This window comes from Euleptes europaea, chromosome 3 (assembly GCF_029931775.1).
Source record: "Euleptes europaea isolate rEulEur1 chromosome 3, rEulEur1.hap1, whole genome shotgun sequence".
NCBI classification, from domain to species: domain Eukaryota; kingdom Metazoa; phylum Chordata; class Lepidosauria; order Squamata; family Sphaerodactylidae; genus Euleptes; species Euleptes europaea.
The window spans coordinates 111,691,466-111,713,794 of NC_079314.1; the positions used below are offsets into that span (position 1 = coordinate 111,691,466).

The 22,329-nt window shown below is 46.6% G+C and overlaps 1 protein-coding gene across 1 annotated transcript in view; it reads left to right on the forward strand.

Annotated features, from left to right (window-relative positions):
- The window catches only part of LOC130475826 (solute carrier organic anion transporter family member 1B3-like), a 32,078-nt gene extending 14,113 nt beyond the window's left edge, over positions 1–17,965 (forward strand). Inside the window, exons 8-14 of the mRNA XM_056847695.1 lie at positions 1,961–2,125; positions 6,334–6,529; positions 8,034–8,196; positions 11,615–11,796; positions 14,316–14,380; positions 15,617–15,734; positions 17,749–17,965. Of these exons, the coding sequence (XP_056703673.1) occupies positions 1,961–2,125; positions 6,334–6,529; positions 8,034–8,196; positions 11,615–11,796; positions 14,316–14,380; positions 15,617–15,734; positions 17,749–17,965 (1,106 nt within the window). The remainder of the gene's footprint in view (positions 1–1,960; positions 2,126–6,333; positions 6,530–8,033; positions 8,197–11,614; positions 11,797–14,315; positions 14,381–15,616; positions 15,735–17,748) is intronic.
- Positions 17,966–22,329: the final 4,364 nt, after the last annotated feature.

Sequence of the window (22,329 nt, forward strand, 5' to 3'; positions counted from 1 at the left end):
CTGTCCACTTTTGCCAAACCATGCATAATTTTATAGACCTCTGTCATGTCTCCCCTTAACCGCCTTCTTTCCAAGCTAAACAGCCGTAAACAGCTCTAAACATCCAGCATTCCTATTCCATATCCCTCTGGGGATGTTCACAGTCAGGCAGCCATCCCTCCCCGATGTCCGCCCCCAGAATTAAATACTCAGAAGTGTGTTGCCACTGAATATAGAGGATCCATTTAGATTACAGTTGGGATGTACGCACAAAAATATTATTTGAGTTCTACTCCAATACTCAAATGAGAGCCAGCGTGGTGTAGTGGTTAAGAGCAGCAGACTCCAATCTGGAGAACCGGGTTCATAAAAACATAGGAACATAAGAAAAGCCCTGCTGGATCAGACCAAGGCCCACCAAGTCCAGCAGTCTGTTCACACAGTGGCCAACCAGGTGTCTCTAGGAAGCCCACAAACAAGACAGCTGCAGCAGCATTGTCCTGCCTGTGTTCCACAGCACCTAAGATAATAGGCATGCTCCTCTGATTCTGGAGAGAATAGGTATGCATCATGACTAGTATCCATTTTAACTAGTAACCATGAATACCCCTTTCCTCCATGAACATGTCCACTCCCCTCGTAAAGCCTTCCAAGTTGGCAGCCATCACCACATTTTGGGGCAGGGAGTTCCACAATTTAACTACGTGTTGATTCCCCATTCCTCCACATGAAGACTGCTAGAAGACCTCTGGCCAGTCACAGTTCTCTCAGAACTCTCCCAGCCCACGTGGAGGCAGGCAATGGCAAACCACCTCCAAACGACTCTTGCCTTGAAAACCTTATGGGGTCGCCGTAAGTCAGCTGTGACTTGACGGCAAAATCATACATGCGTTGCTGTTTGCATCCCCCCCCCCCAGATTTGTTGCATGTTTAGGGTCATCATTCTATTCAGTGAAGTTACTTCCAGAGGGTAGCCCTGTCGGTCTGTAGTAGAACAGCTAGCTTCAAGTCCAGTCTCACCCCAGAAACCAACAAAAATGTTGAGAGTCAAAGCTCCCTTCGTCCCTTCCCTCCCTTGTTGGTTTCTAAGGCGCTACCAGACTCGAATCTGGCAATTGTACTCAGGTGATTGTTGGGAACCACATTACCACATTTTAGGGGTGGTCCTCTCAACCGACAAGGGTACACTTCTCCAGGACTGGTCTCTTCAGGCAGAAAGAAGAAAGGGTTCTTTCCCCTTCATGCTTGTTTTTTTCTATTCTGGGACTGTGGAAGCTTCAGCCTGTGCCCTGTGTCCGGGCCATCTAGTCCAACCCCCACTCAATGCAGGGTCAGTCTAGAGCAGTGGTTCCTAAAGTGGGCAGTACCACCCCCTGGGGGGGCAGTGGGATTAACTAGGGGGGCACGAAGAGGCAAGGAGGCAGCAGGGGCCACTAGAGGTGGGCCCCTTCAACTGTGTTGTTCACTAATTTACAATAGATCAAGCTATGGCGCCATGCTGGCAAATTTGGTGGAAACCATCAGAATCTTTGAAGAGTTGGTACCACTGGATTAAGTTCATCAATTTGGTTGAATAAATTTCAACTAAAAAGTTTGTTTTTGAATAGATGTGTTTTGAAATTGTATTGTTATTATCTTCTTTAGTGAGTCATGCAAACCCCTATTTTGAACAATGCTTTTTATAGGGTAGGGGGTGGTGGGGTTGAGTTTGTGGAACCAAGGACCCGAAAAGTTTGGGAACCACTGCTCTAGAGGATCCCTGAGAAGTGTTTGTCCAGCTTTTGCTTCAAGACTCCAGTGAGGGGGAGCTCACCACCTCCCTAGGCAACCAATTCCACTGCTGAACAACACATATTTTCCCTAATATCCAGCTGATACCTTTCCACCCGAATGGAACAGTTATACCGCCATCCCTGTAAAAATGTGTCTCCATCAGTGCAGTAGGCCAGGCCTGCCCTAACCAGCATTTTGTCTCTTTCAGATTTCTTTAAGTCCCTGAAAAGAGTCCTGGGTAACCGAATGTACTCCGTAATGTTGTGTTGTTCACTGCTGCAGTTCAGTAGCTTCATCGGCTATCTGACATATAATCCGAAATATATGGAGCAGCAGTATGGTCAGTCAGCCTCCAAGTCTAACTTTATAACAGGTGAGTCATGTGTCTTTAAAATGGAGTGAACGGCTGAACGATACAGTAAAAGCTTTGTTATCCAGCACTCCTTGGGAATGGGATGGGTCTGATACCAATTCCCCTCCCCTGGCCTGCCTTCTTCTCAACAAAAACCCACAGTGGTCAAACCACACATGGTGACAGCTCTCATGCTTGGTGGGACCCAGTGTGGTGTAGTGGTTAAGAACAGTGGTTTGGAGCAGTGGACTCTAATCTGGAGAACAGGATTTGCTTCCCCAGTCCTCCACATGAGCAGCTGACGCTAATCTGGTGAACTGGATTTGTTTCCCCACTCCTACACACAAAGCCAGCTGGGTGACCTTGGGCAAGTTACAGCTCTGTTAGAGCGCTCTCTTCTTCTTCTTCTTGTGGGGAGGGAAGGGAAGGTCATTGTAAGCCTGTTTGAGTCTCCCTTAAGTGGTAGAGAAAGTCGGCATATAAAAGCCAACCTTCTTCTTCTTCTTCTTCTCCTCCTCCTCCTCCTCCCCTCTTCTCAAAAAAATCCACAGTGGTCAAACCACTCATGGTGACAGCTCTCATGCTTGGTGGGACCCCCTCTACTTCTCCCTGAGCCACAGGACCATCCAATTCTGCAGGAAGACAAGCAGATCAACTACCTCCAGGAGAACTGTCTCTTGACAGCAGTCTGAGAGAGCCTGAGAGCCAGTGTAGTGTAGTGATTAAGAGCAATAGACGCTAATCTGGTGAACTGGGTTTGATTCCCCATGCCTACACATAAAGCCAGCTGGGTGACCTTGGGCCAGTCACAATTCTCTCCGAACTGTCTCAGCCCCATCTACTTCGCAAGGTATCTATTGTGATGGCAGGAAGGGAAGGCAATCATAAGCCACTTCGAGCCTCCTTAAAGCTAGAGAAAAGCAGGGTATAAAACCCAACTTTTCTGCTTCTTCTTCTCAAGGATGGCATCAGCTGTCATCAAGGTAGATTGGTAGAGGTGTGCTGCATCCATACTCAAAGACATTGGACTTATTGGAGAAGCGACAGCCTGTTAAAAATCTAGCTAATGTACATACTGCTGAAAGGGTCGATAAGTCCACTTGTATCCTAGGGGATGCTGTGGTGCATTCTCTAGTGTTCAGGGTTTATTGAATGTTTTCTCTTGTGGCTTTTAAAAATCATTAATTGGCATATTACTATAGTGTTATAAAAGTGGAAAGTTGTAAGCGTTCTATAACCATCCTACCAGTGGGTGGGGCTAGGGCACATCAAGTGCTTGGATCGGTTCTATATTAGTCCTAGCTGTTTTTCGAATTCAAGTATAAGACCCAATTTTTTTTTGATAAATCCGAAGAAAGTTGAATTCCCATACTGATATGGGGGGAGGGGCAGTTCAGATTCATTTTTTTCCGGCTCCAGTCAAATGGCACCCTTTTTCGGTTCAGTTTATCTGTAGTGACTTTTTGTAAACATCTGTGTAGGAGGCTATGCTGAAGACCATTTGGAAACCTTTTATTAACGTTTGGTCCTTAACAATTGTGTTACATTATTTTTGCAATGCTAAGGGTTTTTTTTGGGGGGGGTGTTAAACCCCAATTTTTTAAATTAACATTCAGATGCAAACCTATATTATTTCAAGTTTGCAGAGCCCTAAGTGGTAGCTGTGGCTAGCCCCATTTTGCAGGGTTCCCCCCACCCCAAATCCCTGTTTTTGATCAATAGGTTGTTTCTAATCACCCACCCCTGTACCCCTCAGCACCTGATAAAGGGGGAGAGTCTGCCAGTGGATATGCCTTAAAGCAGGGGTCCCCAATCGTTTTGAGCCTGTGGGCACCTTTGGAATTCTGACACAGGGTTGTTGGTAGGGTTGCCAGCCACCAGGTACTGGCTGGAGATCTGCTATTACCACTGATTTCCAGATGATAGAGATGAGTTCACCTGGAGAAAATGGCAGCTTTGGCAATTGGACTCCGTGGCATTGAAGTCCCTCCCCTCCTCAAACCCTCCCACTGTTTGCAAAGAGGGACCCAGGTACCCTAGTTGTTGGTGAAATCACAAAATGGCTGCCATAGGAGGAGGACCCAGCCCCCTTCCTCCTCGGCCGTTGTGGAATCTTCCCTTTTTAAAGGGCAGTTGCTCCACCCCCTTTCCATTCATTATCCAATGGGGCCCGTCCTTCCCCACTCCCCTCGTTTCCCTGGCTCCACCCTTTCCCTTGGTCAATATCTGGATCTGGCAGAAGACCCACCGATCACCCTTGTCTCTGCCTTTCCTGCGCACATCTCAGCACCATCTCCCATTGGCTGAGCCTGGGAGGATTGTGCGTCTGGCTCTCCCAGATGCCTTGATTTGCATCAGGGTGGGCAGGGCTGACGCTTTCCCAGACTCCTGCCACAACATGTCTTCTGTTGAGCCCCATTTGTTCAGCAGCTCACCCCCATATGCGCTTGGAGTTGCACTGAGTCTGTTGGCTAGGGTTGCCAACCTCCAGGTACTAGCTGGAGATCTCCTGCTATTCCAACTGATCTCCAGCCAATACAGATCAGTTCACCTGGAGAAAATGGCCGCTTTGGCAATTGGACTCTATGGCATTGAAGTCCCTCCCCAAACCCCACCCTCCTCAGGATCTGCCCCAAAAACCTCCCACCGGTTGCGAGGAGGGACCTGGCAACCCTACTGCTGGTGCATGGCAGCACACCGGACAAATACTGCTTCTTTTCCTTAAGCATCGCTTCTCCCAGACTCCCAGATAAGGGGCAGAAAGTCTCGTCCAGAGGTCTGGGGGGCTGAGCGACCCCAGACATGTTGAAAAATATTTTCATCCTTACACACAGCTTACCTTTAGCCACACAGTAAAGATCCTTGTGCTGTGGTGGCAGCTGCTGCCAAAGCAATTTTTAAAAAATCTGCACAGCCAATAAGAATATAAGAAAGGCCATGCTGGATCAGACCCAGGCCCATCAAGTCCAGCTGTCTGTTCACACAGTGGCCAACCAGTGCCTCCAGGAAGCCCCCAAACAAGGCAACCCAACCAGAAAAATACTGAATAGATGCAAATTCGGTATACATTGTATCTCTATGGAGGCATGGGGCAAACATTCCCACCATTTAAAGCCCGGCTTCTCCATTGAGATACATTGTAAAGATCACACTAAAGCATCTGAACAGAACCACTTTGCCAATGCATTTCAATGGAGGAGGATGGGGTGACCCCTTCCAGACACCATAACTCCGTACCCCCTGACCCAATCTTTACCAAACTTGGGGGTTCTTGCAAGGTGAGTCCCTTCTAGCTACCCGTAAAATTTGGGACCTCTACCTGCAAAAATGCCCCCTCAAAATTGGTTTAATTGGTTTAAATGACCGAATTTTTCGGAATCTCAAATTTAAAGCCCAATTCCTACCTTTACCAATATGGGAAATTTGGATTCGGGTTTTCCCAGGGGGAAAAGGCCAATAAACTTGAATCCGAATTTTACTGAATTCCCCCCCTCCCCCAACAGCCCTACACCTAATATAATAGGCATGCTCCTCTGATCCTGGAGAGAATAGGTATGCATCGTGACTAGTATCCATGTTGACTAGTAGCCCTCTCCTCTATGAACATGTCCCTTCCCCTCTTACATTCTTCCAAGTTGGCAGCCATCACCACATCCCGAGGCAGGGAGTTCCACAATTTAACTATGTGTTGTGTGAAGAAATACGTCCTTTTATCTGTTTTGGTAAATTGGATCTCCAGTGGTCAAATAGATGCTGTGCTGGTCCTGTCCGACCAGGTCCCATCCACTATCTAAAAACACTTGGTGGGCACCAGGAAAGGTGTTTGCAAGTGCTATGGTGCCTATGGGCACCAGACTGGGCATTCCTTAAATAATTATTTAACTGTCAAACATGAATGAATAGCTTGAATATCTTTGTCTCCCATCTGCTTACCAAACTTTGCTATGTATAGATTTGCTCAAAGCAGATTTGCACAAGGCAGACTGCACTTCCTTCCTGGAGCAGAATATGACTCTGCATGCTTTATTCAATTTGAAATTAAAATTAGCTGGCTGAACTCCTCGTAAAGGGCTTGGGAGCTATTGGAAGGCAGAATTTTGTCTGTTTCGGTGGAAGAGCAGACTATTGTCTCTGGTTGCCTGGTGCTCTGCAGCATTGGATCCCTTCGGGAAGAAAACGTAGGGTATAAGCATCTAAATGAATACATTTCCTCCTCTCTCTTATTTCAGGGTTGTTCATCTTACCAGCTGTGAGCATCGGTCTACTCCTAGGAGGGTTCATCATGAAAAAATTCAAATTGGGCATGGTTGCTACTACAAAATTGGCATTCGGCGCATCCATCACCGCCTTCCTCATTTCACTTTTGTATTTGGTGATGGGATGCGAGAATCGCAAAGTGGCTGGATTAACAGTGTCCTATGAGGGGTAGGTATGCATAAGAACATAAAAAATGTAAGAAAGGTATGCATAAGAACATAAAAAATGCTGGATCAGACCAAGGCCCATCAAGTCCAGCAGGCTGGTCGCACAGTGGCCCACCAGGTGCCTCTAGGAAGCCCACAAACAAGACAATTGCAGCAGCATTCTCCTGCCTGTGGTCCACAGCACCTAATACAATAGGCATGCTCCTCTGATCCTGGAGAGAATAGGTATGCATCATGGCTAGTACCCATTTTGACAAGTAGCCACTGATAGCCCTATCCTCCATGAACATGTCCACTCCCCTCTTCAAGCCTTCCACATCCTGGGGCAGGAAGTTCTACTGCAACCCCTGAGCAATGCAGGAAATTCACAACTATCTCCCCCTCTTACTGTAAAAAAACATAAGAACATAAGAAAGGCCATGCTGGATCAGACCAAGGTCCATCAAGTCCAGCAACATCTTCACACAGTGGCCAACCAGGTGCCTCTAGGAAGCCCACAAACAAGATGACTGCAGCAGCACCATCCTGCCTGTGTTCCTCAGCACCTAATATAATAGGCATGCTCCTCTGATCCTGGAGGGAATAGGGATGCATCATGAGTAGTATCCATTTTGACTAGTAGCCATGGATAGCCCTCTCCTCCATGAACACGTCCACTCCCCTCTTAAAGCCTTCCAAGTTGGCAGCCATTGCCACATCCTGGGGCAGATCCTTTAACTGGAGATGCTGGGGATTGAACCTGGGACCTTCTGCATACCAAGCAGACGCTCTGCCCCTGAGCCAAGGCCCCTCCTCTCGTGAATGGAACTCTCACATGTTGCTTTCTTCTATGGAATGAGACCCTTGGTCCAACAAGGTCAGTATTGTCTACTCAGACTGACAGCGGCTCTCCAGGGTCTCAGGCAGCCATCTAGGTGTGCCATAAGTGTGCCTGGTACAGATCAGAGGGGGAGATAGATGGGAGCATCTTTTGGGGATGTTTTTTGTTTCTACCTTGGGGTGCCAACTACATCCAGAAGCATCATTCTCTGAGAGATTTAAGGTAGACGTAGGTTTGCCATTTGGGGTGGGAGTCGGAGATCCCTTCCCTCAGCTCCGGGTGTGTGCTGCCACTCTATAAGTGGAGGCTGGAGGGGGAAAATGTAAAGGTGGCGGATCTCACTTCTGGGGAAAACCTGGAAGGGTCAGAGGAGAGCTCTAAGAATTGCTAGAAACCTCTATGGTTTGGGAAGACATTGCCTGCCTCTGAGCTTGTACAGAGTGCCCTTCCCCCTTTTCATATCTTTGTTTTGGTTAAAATGCAATGTGTGTGACACAGACTCCAAATTTCTAAAAAGAAGAGAAGTGGATTAAAGGAGAAATTGGGTAAAAAGGAATTAAGAGAATTCCTCTTAAACAATGCACACACCCACAGCTCTCCCTCTTATAGAACCTAAATAGAACTGTTCACACACTGTGAGATTCTGTAATAACCTAAATGTGCATCTCTAATTTCACTTTCTAAGACCAACAGTCCCGTGGCATGCCAGTTCCTTATCTTCCTCCTGCAACTCTGACTGCAACTGTGCCGTGAACCAGTGGGATCCTGTCTGTGGAGAGGACGGAATCACTTATGTGTCCGCCTGTTTTGCTGGATGCAAAGACTTAACGGGATCTAGGAAAAATACCGTAAGAACCCTCTCTTTCTGGTTACAAAGCAAACAGCATAATTTCCTGTACTATCCAGTCTGCCAGTCGATCCACTCTGTGCTCCGGACTGCAGCGTTGAGGCGGGTGTCAATCAAAGACGGGGCTTTTTGGGTGGTGGCACTCCTCCTTGAGGCTAGCTTAGCACCTCCCTTAATGTTCTTTCAGTGCCAGGCCGAAACATTTTTTTTTATCCAGGCTTTTCACTGAGGGGTTTCATCTTTGTTTTAACAGTTTTTATGGTCTGCTTCTGGTGTTATCGCTAACATAGTAGGTTATTGAACATTTCCCCTGGCGTTTGGGGCTATTCACATTTTTAATTCTTTTGTTGGTTTGGTAGTTTTAATTTTTTTTTAACCTCATGAGCTGCTCTAGGTCATTGGAGAAATGGCAAATACACTTCCTAAATAAGTAAATAAATCCAGGTCAAAATTAGTCATAACACCATTACAGGGAAGAGGCTTTAGCACACATTACTCTGCACTGGATTATGGCCAAAATCTCTGCCAGTTTTTGTTTGAGAATCCTAGACTGAGGTCCAAACTAGATGATGGAGTATTCCTGAGTTACCTGGGACATGGTACTAGGGCTGTCGATTTGATTCATTCTGAACCGAAAAACAGCCGAATTTTCCCCGATTTGGCAGTTTTCAGTTCAGATGGAACCAAATTCAAAAAAGGTGGGAAAACGACAAGCCGAATTTGGCGAGTTCGGGCGGACGCCGAATAAATTTGGGCAAATTCGGCACCCCGAAAGCAGCATTCTCCCGCAGCCAATCGGTGGCCAAGCTGGGTCTTCTTCTGGTCAATCAGTCACAGTTGAGTGCGTGAGCCCAGCTGCTGTGCAGCCCGTGGAGAGAAAGAGAGAGTGTCTGTTTGTGTGTGAGAGAGATCCCTGTGGGGGGGGGTGAATATTCGTGCCTTTCTGCAGCTCTGGGGGGGGGGCATGTTTGGAGGTAGAGGTCCCAAACTTTCAGTGTAGCTTGAGGGGACCCTTCTTGCAAGAACCCCCAAGTTTTGTGAAGATTGGGTCAGGGGGTCCCGAGTTATGGGGCCCAGAAGGGGTCCCCCCATCTTCCCATTGCAATCAAGCCATTACAAACACATTTGCGGCTTTCCGCAGCTCTGGGGGAGCATATTTGGAGGTAGAGGTCTTGCACTTTCAGTGTAGCTTGAGGGGACCCTTCTTGCAAGAACCCCCAAGTTTTGTGAAGATTGGGTCAGGGGGTCCCAAATTATGGGGCCCAGAAGGGGTCCCCCACCCATCTGCCCGGCTGGGGGTCTGGCTGCCTCGGCAGTTGGGCCGTACCATTACCCGGCCCGGGGGTCCGACTAAAAGGCAATTAATCCCAAGTTATGTGGTCCCCCCATCCCTCCCATTGGAATGAATGGGAGCAGGCAATCCTTAATGTGCATTAAGAGAGCGGTAAATCCAAGGCAAAACCTCCCGTGCATAAATGGCCAGAGAGAGTCTGTGTGTGTGAGTCTGCTAGAATCGTATTGGATTATTCCTGAGTCCTGACTCCCAGTCCCTGCTCCTGATGGAAGAGAAGAAGACATGAAGAGAAGTATGACCCATTTGGGGGCTTTTCTCTATAATTTTTTCCTCTGTGTGTGTGTATGTGGGGGGGGGAGAGATTCTGTGTGTGTGTGAGGGGGGAAGCCAAAGGGGGGTGGGTTTACCTGTTCTGCTGGGGGATGGGCTTGATTGCCTCTGTGTGGGACTGTGCTTTCTGCTGTTTTCACCTGTTGCCAACTTCATGTGGAGTTAACTGTGGGTCAGTGAGTCTCTCTCTGGCTGGTTCCTATTGTTTCCAAAGGGCTGTGCAGCCGCTCCTGTTGTTTTTAATGGGCTAGCCTGTCATTCATTTTAGTTTATCCCCTGTAATGTATTTCAATGGAGTCAATGCAAGTCAACCAACATTCCCTTCTCCCATTATCTTCAATGGGCTGGGCAGCCTCTCCCATTGCTTCCAATGGGCTGACTTGTCATTCGTTTTAGTACATCCCTTTTAATGGCTTTATTCCAATGGGTAGAGGGGGGACCCCCAGGCCGGGGTAATGGCATGGCCCAACTGCCAAGGCAACCAGACCCCTGGGCCAGGGTAATGGAGCCCAACTGCCAAGGCAGCCAGACCCTCGGCCGGGCAGATAATTCGGGCCCCATAATTCGGGACCCCCTGACCCAATCTTCACAAAACTTGGGGGTTCTTGCAAGAAGGGTCCCCTCAAGCTACACTGAAAGAGTGGGACCTCTACCTTAAAAATGGCTTTATTGCAATGGGCAGATGGGGGGACCCCTTCCAGGTCCCATAACTCGGGATCCCCTGACCCAATCTTCACAAAACTTGGGGGTTCTTGCAAGAAGGGCCCCCTTAAGCTACACTGAAAGTTTGGGACCTCTACCTCCAAACATGCCCCCCCGGAGCCGCGGAAAGGCGCGAATGTGTTTTTAATGGCTTTAAATGGCTGAATTTATTCGCAAACTCCAAACTTAGTGCCGAATTCCACGGATCCGAATCGGGGGAGTTCGGACTTCGGCATTTCTTGAATAAAAACAGGCTGAATTTTATCGAATTTTTTTCCAACAGCCCTACATGGTACATGGAACTTGAGAGGACCATAACCCAGTGGTACAACATCTGCTTGGCATGCAGAATGACCCAGGTTCAATCCCTTGGTTTACCAGGTCCTTCTTCACCACTAGCAGGAGGTGTTTGGGGTGGAGCCTGAGGAGGGTGGGGTTTGGGGAGGGGAGAGACTTCAATGCCATAATGTCCAATTGCCAACATGGCCATTTTCTCCAGGGGAACTGATCTCTATTGGCTGGAGATCAGTTGTTATAGCAGAAGATCTCCAGCTAGTACCTGGAGGTTGGCAACCATCTCAATCCCTCAATCTCCAGTTAAAAGGATCCAGGTGTGTGTGTGGGGAGGGTTTAGTCGTCAAGTCACAGCTGTCCTATGGTGACCCTGTTGGGTTTTCAAGGCAAGATACAGTTTGGAGGTGGTTTGCCATTGGCTGCCTCCATGTCACACCTCTGGTATTCCTTGGAGGTCTCCCATTGAAATACTTACCAGGGTGGAGGCTGAGAGGGTGCGACTGGCCTAAGGTCACCAAGCAAGTTTCCTTGGCAGAGTGTGGATTCGACCTGGGTTTCCCAGATCTTAGTCTGACACCTTAACCAGTGCACCACCCTGGCTCTCAATCCAGGTACTAGGCAGTGTGAAAAACCTCCTCCTGAGACCCTGGAGAGCTGCTGCCAGTCTGAGCAGACAGCACAGAGCAATAGTCTGATTCAGTATCAGGCAGCTTCGTGGGCGTGAGAGACCCCTGACATTTACATACAACATGCTAGTTAATAGGATGACCCTTCCACTCTCTGTGTTACCTTCTTCTAGGTTTTTCATAATTGTAGCTGCCTTGAAAATGTGGGTTTCATGAGAAATCTTTCAGCTGTTTTGGGAGAATGTCCAAGAAGTGAAGAATGCTCAAGGAAGTTTATATATTTCACAGGAACAAAAGTAATAAGTTCCTTTTTTTATGCGTTGGGAGGGACTCCTTTTTACATGATCGTGATAAGGTAAGTAAGATCAGTAAGTAAGTACCAATCAACTTTCCTATCCTCACCTTTCGCCTCAAATTTTTCATAACTTCTGATTGTCTGAATCCACCGTTTCCAAGCATACCTTGGAGATATAGAATCATAGAGTTGGAAGGTACCAGGGTCATCTAGTCCAACCCCCTGCACAATGCAGGAAACTAACAATTCTCCAAACTAAACAAACCCAACTCCTTAAGTCTCTCCTCATATTGTGGGTTCGGTTCCAGACCACCGCAATAAAGCGAGTCACACAATATTTTTGGGGGGTCGGTTTCCCGGTGCATATAAAAGTTATGTTTACAGTGTACTGTAGTCTATTAAGTGTGAAATTGCAGGATTTACCAAAATGTCACACAGAGACAAGAAGTGAGCACATGCTGTTGGGAAAATGGCATCGATTGCCTTGCTCAAAAATGCAATCTCTCTGATAAAATGAAGTGCAATACAACAATGTATGCCTGTATTTAAAAAATCTATACCCCACCTTTCTGCCCTCATCAGGGCCACCATAGACACTAACCGATTAAAGGTACAAAGCAGGAATACCCTTATGCTACAAAATCAGCAAACTGCAAATAAACAGCATAAGCCCAAAAGGTACAATGTACATCTATGTCAAAAAGTATCACAACCAAAAAGTACATGTCACTAACACGTATTCACAGACAGAGGAATAAACAAATTTACTTCATAGGGATGAAAGGGATAGTGATATGACGCTGACTGTATGATGAATCTATAAGTATATTATGTTGGAGAATTGAAAAAGCTTACCTCATTCTGAGCGAGGTGAAACGGTCTTTAAAAGAGGCATCCAGGCCGTCTTCTCTTCTCTTCTTTGAAGTTTTCTCCTTTGGAAAAAGGAAAAAAAAATACAAGCTTCAAGCCATATGGACTACTATTTTTCCACTTACCTTTCTTCTGTGATGTATTCATTGTTCACATCTCCTGCAAGAGATTAAGAAAATACTATGTGGCAGTCTTAATATTTCTGTAGTATGTGATGTTTATTGCTCTGTCTGTGAATGTGTGTTAGTGACATATACTTTTTGGGTTGTGATCCTTTTTGATATATAGATACATTGAACTTTTTTGGCTTATGCTGTTTATTTGTAGTTTACTAACAGATTAAAAACATACATAATTAACAAAAACATCTTTAAAATCATCAAAAGCACACAAAAATACATCATTACAACAATTAAAACCAAGACTAAAATACACATAAAAACAACAATTAAAGCATGTGGCAGGAAAGAGGGATCACTGGTGGAAACTCCAGACGGAGAAAAAAGCTTTCACCCACTGGTAGAAGATGGCAACAGAAGGGGACAGGCCAACCTCTCGAGGGAGAGAGTTCCAGAGTTTTGGTGCCGTGACTGAGAAAGCCCTCTCTCCAGTTAGTAGCTGCCTAATCTGAGAACTGAAGCAGGGTCTCAGAAGAGGACATTAGCAGATAGGTTTGTAAGGGAGAAATAGGTGGTCCTTCAGGTATGCTGGTCCCAAGCTATATAAGGCTTTTCCACTTTGTTCACATTATAGTTTTTAGGTGTACACCTAAGATGTTTCTCAAGTATGAATGTAACATATGAAGCTTCCTTCAATTAAATTAGAACAGTGACGCATCTCCCTCAGTATTGGTTACTCTAGCTGCCAGCAGCTCTCTGGTAGCAAAATGTATTTCTCAACTCTGGCTACTTGCAATCCTTTAATGGGAAGTGCCAGAGATTGAACCTGGAGCCTTCAGAACAACAGCACATGTTCTGTGACTGAGCCACAGGCCTTCCCTTGTACAATACAGTCATTATCATATTGGTAAACTTGAACACATGAAGTTGCCTTACAGTGAATCCATCAAAGTCAGCATTGTCTGCTCAGACTGGCAGCAGATCTCCAAGATCTCAGGCAGAGGTCTTTCACGTTACCTCCTGCCAGATCCTTTAGCCGGAGATATTGGAAATTGAACCTGGAACCTTCCGCATGCCAAGCAGATGTTCTACCACTGAGTCACAGCCCCTCCCAGGCTTACTGGGCTACATCAAGTGCTGGGGACAATTGTAACAACTGAAAAGCATCTTCTTGAGGTGGGATATATGGGAGGTGGTGTTCCTTCATGGACTTCACAACACTTTAGTTAGTTGTTGATCATTTATGTAGCAACCATGAAAGCACATGTGGTCATTTATGTTGTTCGCCACCAATGATGCCACACATGCTAGCCAATAGGAACCCCATTGTAAATGCACAATCCTAGTACATATGTATTCATGGCCAACACCACTGAAATGAATGCATTAGTGGAAGGGTGAGTAGGAATACGTCTGTGTGTCCTGGTAACTGTAAATTACTGAATTTCTTGTAACCCAAGTACCAGCTATAGGACTATTGTGTCGAGTCCACCAAGGCAGGTGGGTGAGCATCAAGCATCATTGAAAGAAACTAAAGCAATGAATAGAAAAATAATACTAGCAAGATTAATTGTAACTTGTGTCTTTTAGATGTGTTGATAAAGACCTGAAATCCCTTGCAGTTGGCCTCTTTATGCTTGTTATGAGAGGTCTGGGTAAGAAACATGTTTCTGGTTATTTTAATCCACGATATCCTCCTGGACTCCCTGACCTGAATGGCCTAGGCTATCCTGATCTTGTCAGATCTCAGAAGCTAAGTAGGGTCAGCCCTGGTTAGTACTTGGATGGGAGACCACGGTGGAACACCAGGGTTGCTATGGAGAGGAAGACCATGGCAAACCACCTCTGCTAGTCTCTTGCCTTGAAAACCCTACTGGGTTGCCATAAGTTGGCTGTGACTTGATGGCATTTTTTACACACACACACACACACACACACACACACACACACACACACACACCCTCCTGGACTGGCTGGCCAAGATATGTATTGGGGTCACTGTGTTCCAGGAACTTTTGGGTTATCTGGAAGAAAAGTTTCGAAAGATGGTGCTTGGTCATATAGCAGTTCTATTATGGGATCTCACAGGGTTCTTGAGCCCCAACTGATAGGGGAGATGATCCATAGATTTAGTATACTAAGGACATCTAACTTTCGTTCTCATTTGAGTTAGGTGATACAATAGATATTCTGAACAAGGGTCTGAAGGGGGTACTGGGAGGGATTTAATCTGACAAGCCAAAGTTCAAACCATGCTACACTACAATGCTGGTGGCTGATAATAAAGCCTGCCCAGGATTCAGGAGTCAGCTTGTTGTGGATGGGGTTGTACTCACTCTAAAGGAACTGAACATAAGAAGAGCCATGCTGGATCAGACCAAGGTCCATCAAGTCCAGCAGTCTGTTCACACAGTAGCCAACCAGGTGCCTCCTGGAAGCCCACAAACAAGACCACTGCAGCAGCATCCTGCCTGTGTTCCACAGCACCTAATATAATAGGCATGCTCATTTGATTCTGGAGAAAGAATAGGTATGCATCATGACTAGTATCTGTTTTGACTAGTAGTCATGAATAGCCCTCTCCTCCATGAACATGTTCACTCCCTTCTTAAAGGCTTCCAAGTTGGCAGCCATCACCACATCCTGGAGCAGAGAGTTCCACAATTTAACTATGCGCTGTGCAGAGAACAGGTTGACAGTTTGGAGGTGCTATTAAGTGATATGTACAGATGGAGGCTCAGGTCTTGTTCATGTTCTGATGATGGCAAATTCATTCTGTTGGTTTATTTGGGCATATAAGGGTCTCTGTCCTCATCTTGCTTCTGCCATAAAGGTCTGAGAATGCTTTGGGAACAGCAAGCCGACATCTTTTCTTTTCGATCTCTCAACAGCTGGAATTCCAGCCCCAGCTTATTTTGGTGCAGTGATAGACAGGACCTGCTTGAAGTGGGCAAGAACCGGTTGCGGGAGGCAAGGGGCATGCAGGCTGTATGATTCTACAGCATTCAGGTGAGCTGCATTGAAACCCAGAAATCCTACAACTTTCCCCTCTGTGGCAGTTTCCTAATTACGTTGATGCAATGGCTCTGCTTGAAAGAATGCGCTCCAGTGCATGACCGACATTAGCATGGAGTCTTCGCAGTCAAGATTTCTCCAAGGAAATTAAATTAATTATTATTTATTATTATTAAGTTATTAAATTGTGTGTGTGTGTGAGAGAGAGAGAGAGGGAGAGAAATACTAAGAATTCAGCTAACAGTGAAACAGATTTAATTGGGAGATAAGTCATAGAATTATAGAGTTGGAAGGCACCACCAGGGTCATCTAGTCCAACCCCCCGCACAACGCAGGAAATTCACAACTACCTATGAGCATTATAGAGATATTATATGTATGGCACATTAGCTGTATAAATATTGTATAAATTAATTGTAAAAACTGGATATGGACACACATTACACGCAAACCCACAAAATGTGAAAACGTGTTGACACACATAAACTAATAGGAAAAGAAACAAAATCAGGAGCATTTGCTCACTGCTAACGTTAGCTGAATTGCATGGGAAGCCAGTAGGGGTGTGCATTCGGGTAAAGCTGAACTGGGGAAAAAACCCGAAAAACTTTTTTCGGTATTTTTCAGGGATTTTTACCGGTTAAAAAAAGGGAGCCAAAAAAGAGGATCCTAATGCAATTTGGGGGGGCATTATTCAGGGCCGCTTGGGGCCCACCGCCATTTCCCCCTTCCTCCCTCTCCCCTCACTCCCCCTTACCTGCTGGAGCCCAGAGCTTGTTTCGCCCTCCCTGCCCCACTCCCCCACTCCTCCACATGAAGCCAGCTGGGTGACCTTGGGCTAGTCACATCTCTCTCAGCCCCACCTACCTCATAGGGTGTCTGTCGTGGGGAGGGGAAGGGAAGGTGATTGTAAGCCGGTTTGATTCTTCCTTAAGTGGTAGAGAAAGTGGGCATATAAAAACCAACTCTGCTTCTTCTTCTTGCAGCCTACATGATTGGAGGCAGCAGGTGAGGGCGAACTAAGCACTGGGGTGTTCAGCTCTCAGCCGCCTGCCAGCTCCGACTTCCATGTGGAGGTTGGGCCAGCAGGCAGCAGAGAGCTGAACACCCCAGCAGCGCATAACTGAGCTGTGTACACATATTTTTTGGGTTCAGGTTTTAGAAACCCAAAATTTTTCAGTTTTCCAGAATAGCCAAATCTATTGTATTCGGCTTTTCGGACTTTTCGAAAATTTCTGGACTTTTTGAAAATTCCCAGGGAGGGAAGGGGAGATGCACAGCCCTAGAAGCCAGTTCACACAGAGAACATAGTTTCCCTTGTGGAACTTTCCCATGACAGGAACTTTTCATCAGGCCCTCAAGTTGCTTCACCATTTACCTGGAGACTGGACCCACTACTCCCTCCAAATTGCTAATTAATTCATGGCTTATCAGCCTTTACTAGCAGGAGAATGGAAGGAGGAAGCCACATCTAAGTTTCCATTCGGGTAGCCAGGCCAAGCCTGGCAACTGGGGGTGGAGTTGTGGGGCAGGGACAAGGAAGGCTTTGCAAGTATGATTACATCACTTCCAGGGAAAACCTGGAAGTAACAGCGGTAGCTCTAGGAATCGCTGGAAATTCTGGGGTAAATAGGGTTGCCAGGTCCCTCCTGTCACCGGTGGGGGACAGGGGAGCAGGTTTGCCAGATCCACGTTGGGAAACTCCTGGAAATTTGGGGATGGAGCCTGGGGAGGACGGAGACCTCAGTGACGTACAATGCCATAGAGTCCACCCTCCAAAGCATCCATTTTGTCCAGGGACAAAACCTCCCGCCGGTGGCGAAGAGGGGCCTGACAACCCTAACCCTTGGCCTAAACATTTTCCCCACCTCTGCTGTAGGGTAATATAGGGATCAGGCCTGATTGTCCCCCAGCTTTACCTCACAAAGACAATTCTAGCTTTCTTGAGATAATCTGCAATGAAACTGATTTTACGTGTGTGTTTTGTGGACTCTCTTCTTTTATGCAGATATGCTTTTTGGGCCCTTGTGTTTGGCTTAAGAGCACCATCCTATCTGCTGGGAGTGTTGTTTTACGGGCTTGTAAAGAAACACTTTGGTAGAAAAGATGTCGAAGCCGCTGAAAGCCAAAGGAAAGAACGTGGCTCCTTGAATGAAATCACAAAGCCGCTCGATGCTGATTCTGTGGTAGCTCCTTCAGAGGCAGACAATGAGACTTCCATGTAGAGAAAATCACCAGCACACTATGGGAGCGTCTGAGTCTTATCAAAGATTAAAAGAAAGTCAATGTGGTGGAGTGGCTAGAATGACAAATTATGTCTGGGGAGGTCTGGATTCAAATCTCCACTCAGTCAAGAAGCTCACTGGGTGAGCTTGGGCCAGTCTCTCCACCTAACCTACCTCACAGGGTTGTTGTGAGGAAAGAGCCAGGTAAGCTGTTTTGAGCTCCTTTAAGGAGGAATGAGATAAAATGTATAGGTGGATCGAGGGATAAACTGTCTAAACATGTTATTTACGAATCGCGGTTGTTGTTGTTTTTTAAATCTCATTTCAACCCAAAATATGTGGGTGTATCTGAGGAATAATCGTCACCTGAGGACTGACATTTTGAGGGTAGCACACTGTCAGATTCAATAAAGGAAGCCACAGCCCTCAATTTGCAAGATCTGAGCAAGGCTGTCAAAGATAGGACATTTTGGAGGACATTGATTCATAGGATCGCCATGAGTCGGAAGCGACTTGACGGCACTTAACACACACAGAGAGACTGTCAGGATTCCTTTAAACACCTGGTGCAGACAATGTGGACAGGGAATGCTCAGGGTGCTCCCAATGCCCACTACAAGGCCTCCACTTTTGCCCGCCCACCCGCATGCCCTCACCTGCCTGCGTGTCCTGCCTCTGCCCACTCGCAAGCTCTCCCACCATTGCAATCACAGCAGCCCATACTGCCTGTATGCTAGGGTTGCCAGCCTCCAGGTGGGGGACTGGAGGTTGCCTGGGATTACAAGTGATCTCCAGATGATAGAGATCTGTTCCCCTGGAGAAAATGGCTGCTTTGTAGGGTTGCCCAACCTCCAGGTACTGGCTGGAGATCTCCCGCTATTACAACTGATCTCCAGCCGATAGAGATCAGTTCACCTGGAGAAAATGGTTGCTTTGTCCATTGGACTCTATGGCATTGAAGTCCCTCCCCAAACCCTGCCCTCCTCCGGCTCCGCCCCCAAAATCTCCCACTGGTGGCAAAGGGGGACCTGGCAAACCTACTGCTTTGGAAGGTGGACTGTATGGCATTATGCCCCAAACACCACTCTTCCTACGCTCTGCCTCCAAAATCTCTAGGTATTTCCCAAGTGCATGCCCTTCCCCTGGTGGTGCTGGGTGGTAGCACCACCCACATACCCTTCTCTAGCAGTGCTAGGCATAGGGTTGCCAGCTCCGGGTTTGGAAATACCTGGAGATTTGGGGGGGGGGGGTTGAGCCTGAAGACTGAGAGGGGACATGATAACAATCTTCAAGTACTTGAAGGGCTGTTATATAGAGGAGGGTGCCGAGTTGTTTTCTGTTGCCCCAGAAAGTCGGACCAGAACCAATGGGTTGAAATTAAATCAAAAGAGTTTCCATCTAGACATTAGGAAGAATTTTCTATCAGAGCTGTTCCCCAGTGGAACAGGCTTCCTCGGGAGGTGGTGAGCCCTCCTTCCCTGGAGGTTTTTAAGCAGAGGCTAGATGGCCATCTGTCAGCAATGCTGATTCTATGACCTTAGGCAGTTCATGAGAAGGAAGGCATCTTGGCCATCTTCTGGGCATGGAGTAGGGGTCACTGGAGGTGTGTGGGGGAGGTAGTTGTGAAATTTCTGCATTGTGCAGGGGGCTGGACTAGATGACCCTGTGGTCCCTTCTAACTCTATGATTCTATAAAGAGGGCGGGGTTTGGGGAGGGAAGGGACTTCAGTGGGATATAATGCCATAGAATCCACCTTCCAAAGTGGCCATTTTCTGCAGTTGAACTGATCTCTGTCGCCTGGAGATCAGTTGTAATAGTGAGAGATCTGCAGCCACCACCTAGAGATTGACAACCCTGGCTAGGCAGCATATGCCCACGGGCTCCACATTGCGACCCCTGATATACATCACTATGTACCTGCTTTTTTCAGTGAAGTGACATAACTGTGTCCATGGTTGATTAGTTGAAAAAGATTATGTAGGTGTGGACCGGATTTTTCAAAATCAGTATTTCCCCATGATGATATATTTTTCAACCTTTTTTGAAATTGGTAAGCCATGCTGCACAAATCATAGAATCATAAAGTTGGAAGGGACCACCAGGGCCATCAAGTCCAACCCCCTGCACAATGCAGGAAATTCACAACGACCTCCCCCCTCCACACCTCTAGTAACCAGAAGATGGCCAAGATGCCCTCCCTCTCATCATCTGCCTAAGGTCACAGAATCAGCATTGCTGACAGATGGCCAGGGAAGGAGAGCTTTCCACCTCCCAAGGAAGTCTGTTCCACTGAGGAACCGCTCTGTTAGAAAATTCTTCCTAATGTCTACATGGAAACTCTTTTGATTTAATTTCAACCCGTTGGTTCTGGTCCGACCTTCTTGGGCAACAGAAAACAACTCGGCACCATCCTCAATATGGCAGCCCCTCAAGTAGTTGAACATGGTTATCATATCCCCTCTCAGTCTTCTCCTCTTCAGGCTAAACATACCCAGCTCCTTCAACCTTTCCTCATAGGACTTGGTCTCCAGACCCCTCACCATCTTTGGAGAAGGTAAATTTGTAACCAGATTTTTAAAAAGGAAACGAATCCCTCCAGGCTCATAAGTGGTTTCGAACGACTGGAGAAAGCAGGCTGCACCTTTTAAAAATAAATATAACAATAAATATAACGCCCCACTGGAAATTGTTTGGGGAAAGAAGGCTGTCAGAAGGGCTTTGGTTCCATGGATATTTGTTTTGAGGCAAGCAAAAAAAGAAAAAAAGAAAAAAAGAAAGGGACAGATTTTCTACATGCCTGCCATTGGATCTTTAGCTTGCTGAAAAAAACAAGGTAAATATACTTTCCCAGATTTTTAGGCCACCCACCAATGTTTTGATGAAAGAATGTTTCAGATGGGCCCCTCTTTTTTTATTTTAAAAAACGTCACGCCCAGCTTTTGTTTGCATATCGTTTTCATTCTGCTTTGATTCATAGGGTGTCCTCCTCATGGTCAGTAATTTTGGTTTGCCTCGTTTTCATTTTTGCCACTGATGATTTTGGAGTTTCCTGTGCTGTTACAAAACCGAGTTTTATGCACTGGTGCCAAAATAACACAGAAAAGAGGGGTTTGGGATGGAACAAAAATAAAGATCACCTGGGAGTAGGGTTGCCATCTCCCCAGAATACAACCGATCTCCAGACTACAGAGATCAGTTCCTCTGGAGAACATGGCCACTTCAGAAGGTGGGCTCTACGGAGGGTTGCCAGCCTCCAGGTAATCAATAACAAAAGTGCAAGTGCAATAGTGTGACAACGGAAACTTATCAAATCTAAAGACGGACTCAATACAACAAGATAGTCAACAATAATATATACAAACAAATATGCCAACTGTAAAGAAGTCAATTCCGGCTTGGGGTCCAAGTCTGGGAAGTACAAATACAAAGTCTCTTATTTCATAATCCTAACAGAAGGCAAAAAGAGGGAGATTGAAGTCGGGTCGGAACGCCGTCCGGATGCTTTGCGTTTTCGCCGCCACCGGGGGCAGCTTCTTCAGCTCTCCGTGTGCAAGGAGGCAATGCTCCTACAACTTAAATATCAAGAGAATATCTTACATGTAAACAAGGGTGTGGTTCTCAGCTAGTCAATGCTTGCTCCCAGAGCAACCCTCTGGGAGCAAGCATTGACTAGCTGAGAACCACACCCTTGTTTACATGTAAGATATTCTCTTGATATTTAAGTTGTAGGAGCATTGCCTCCTTGCACACGGAGAGCTGAAGAAGCTGCCCCCGGTGACGGCGAAAACGCAAAGCATCCGGACGGCGTTCCGACCCGACTTCAATCTCCCTCTTTTTGCCTTCTGTTAGGATTATGAAATAAGAGACTTTGTACTTCCCAGACTTGGACCCCAAGCCGGAATTGACTTCTTTACAGTTGGCATATTTGTTTGTATATATTATTGTTGACTATCTTGCTGTATTGAGTCCGTCTTTAGATTTGATAAGTTTCCGTTGTCACACTATTGCACTTGCACTTTTGTTATTGTCAATATATACGTTTTGCAATCATTTTGAGAGCCAGTACTATCTTTACCTTAGCTAGACTATTTTAGTACTTGTGCATTTTTATCGCAGCCTCCAGGTAATAGCAGGAGATCTCCCACTATTACAACTGATCTCCAGCCGATAGAGATCACCTGGAGAAAATGGCCACTTAGGCAATTGGACTCTATGGCCTTGAAGTCCTTCCCCTCCCCAAATCCCGTCCTCAGGCTCCTCCCCAAAAACCTCCTGCCGGTGATGAAGAGGGACCTGGCAACCGTAGCTCTATAGCATTGTACCAACTGAGGTCCCTCCCCTCCCCAAACCCTGCCTTCCCCGG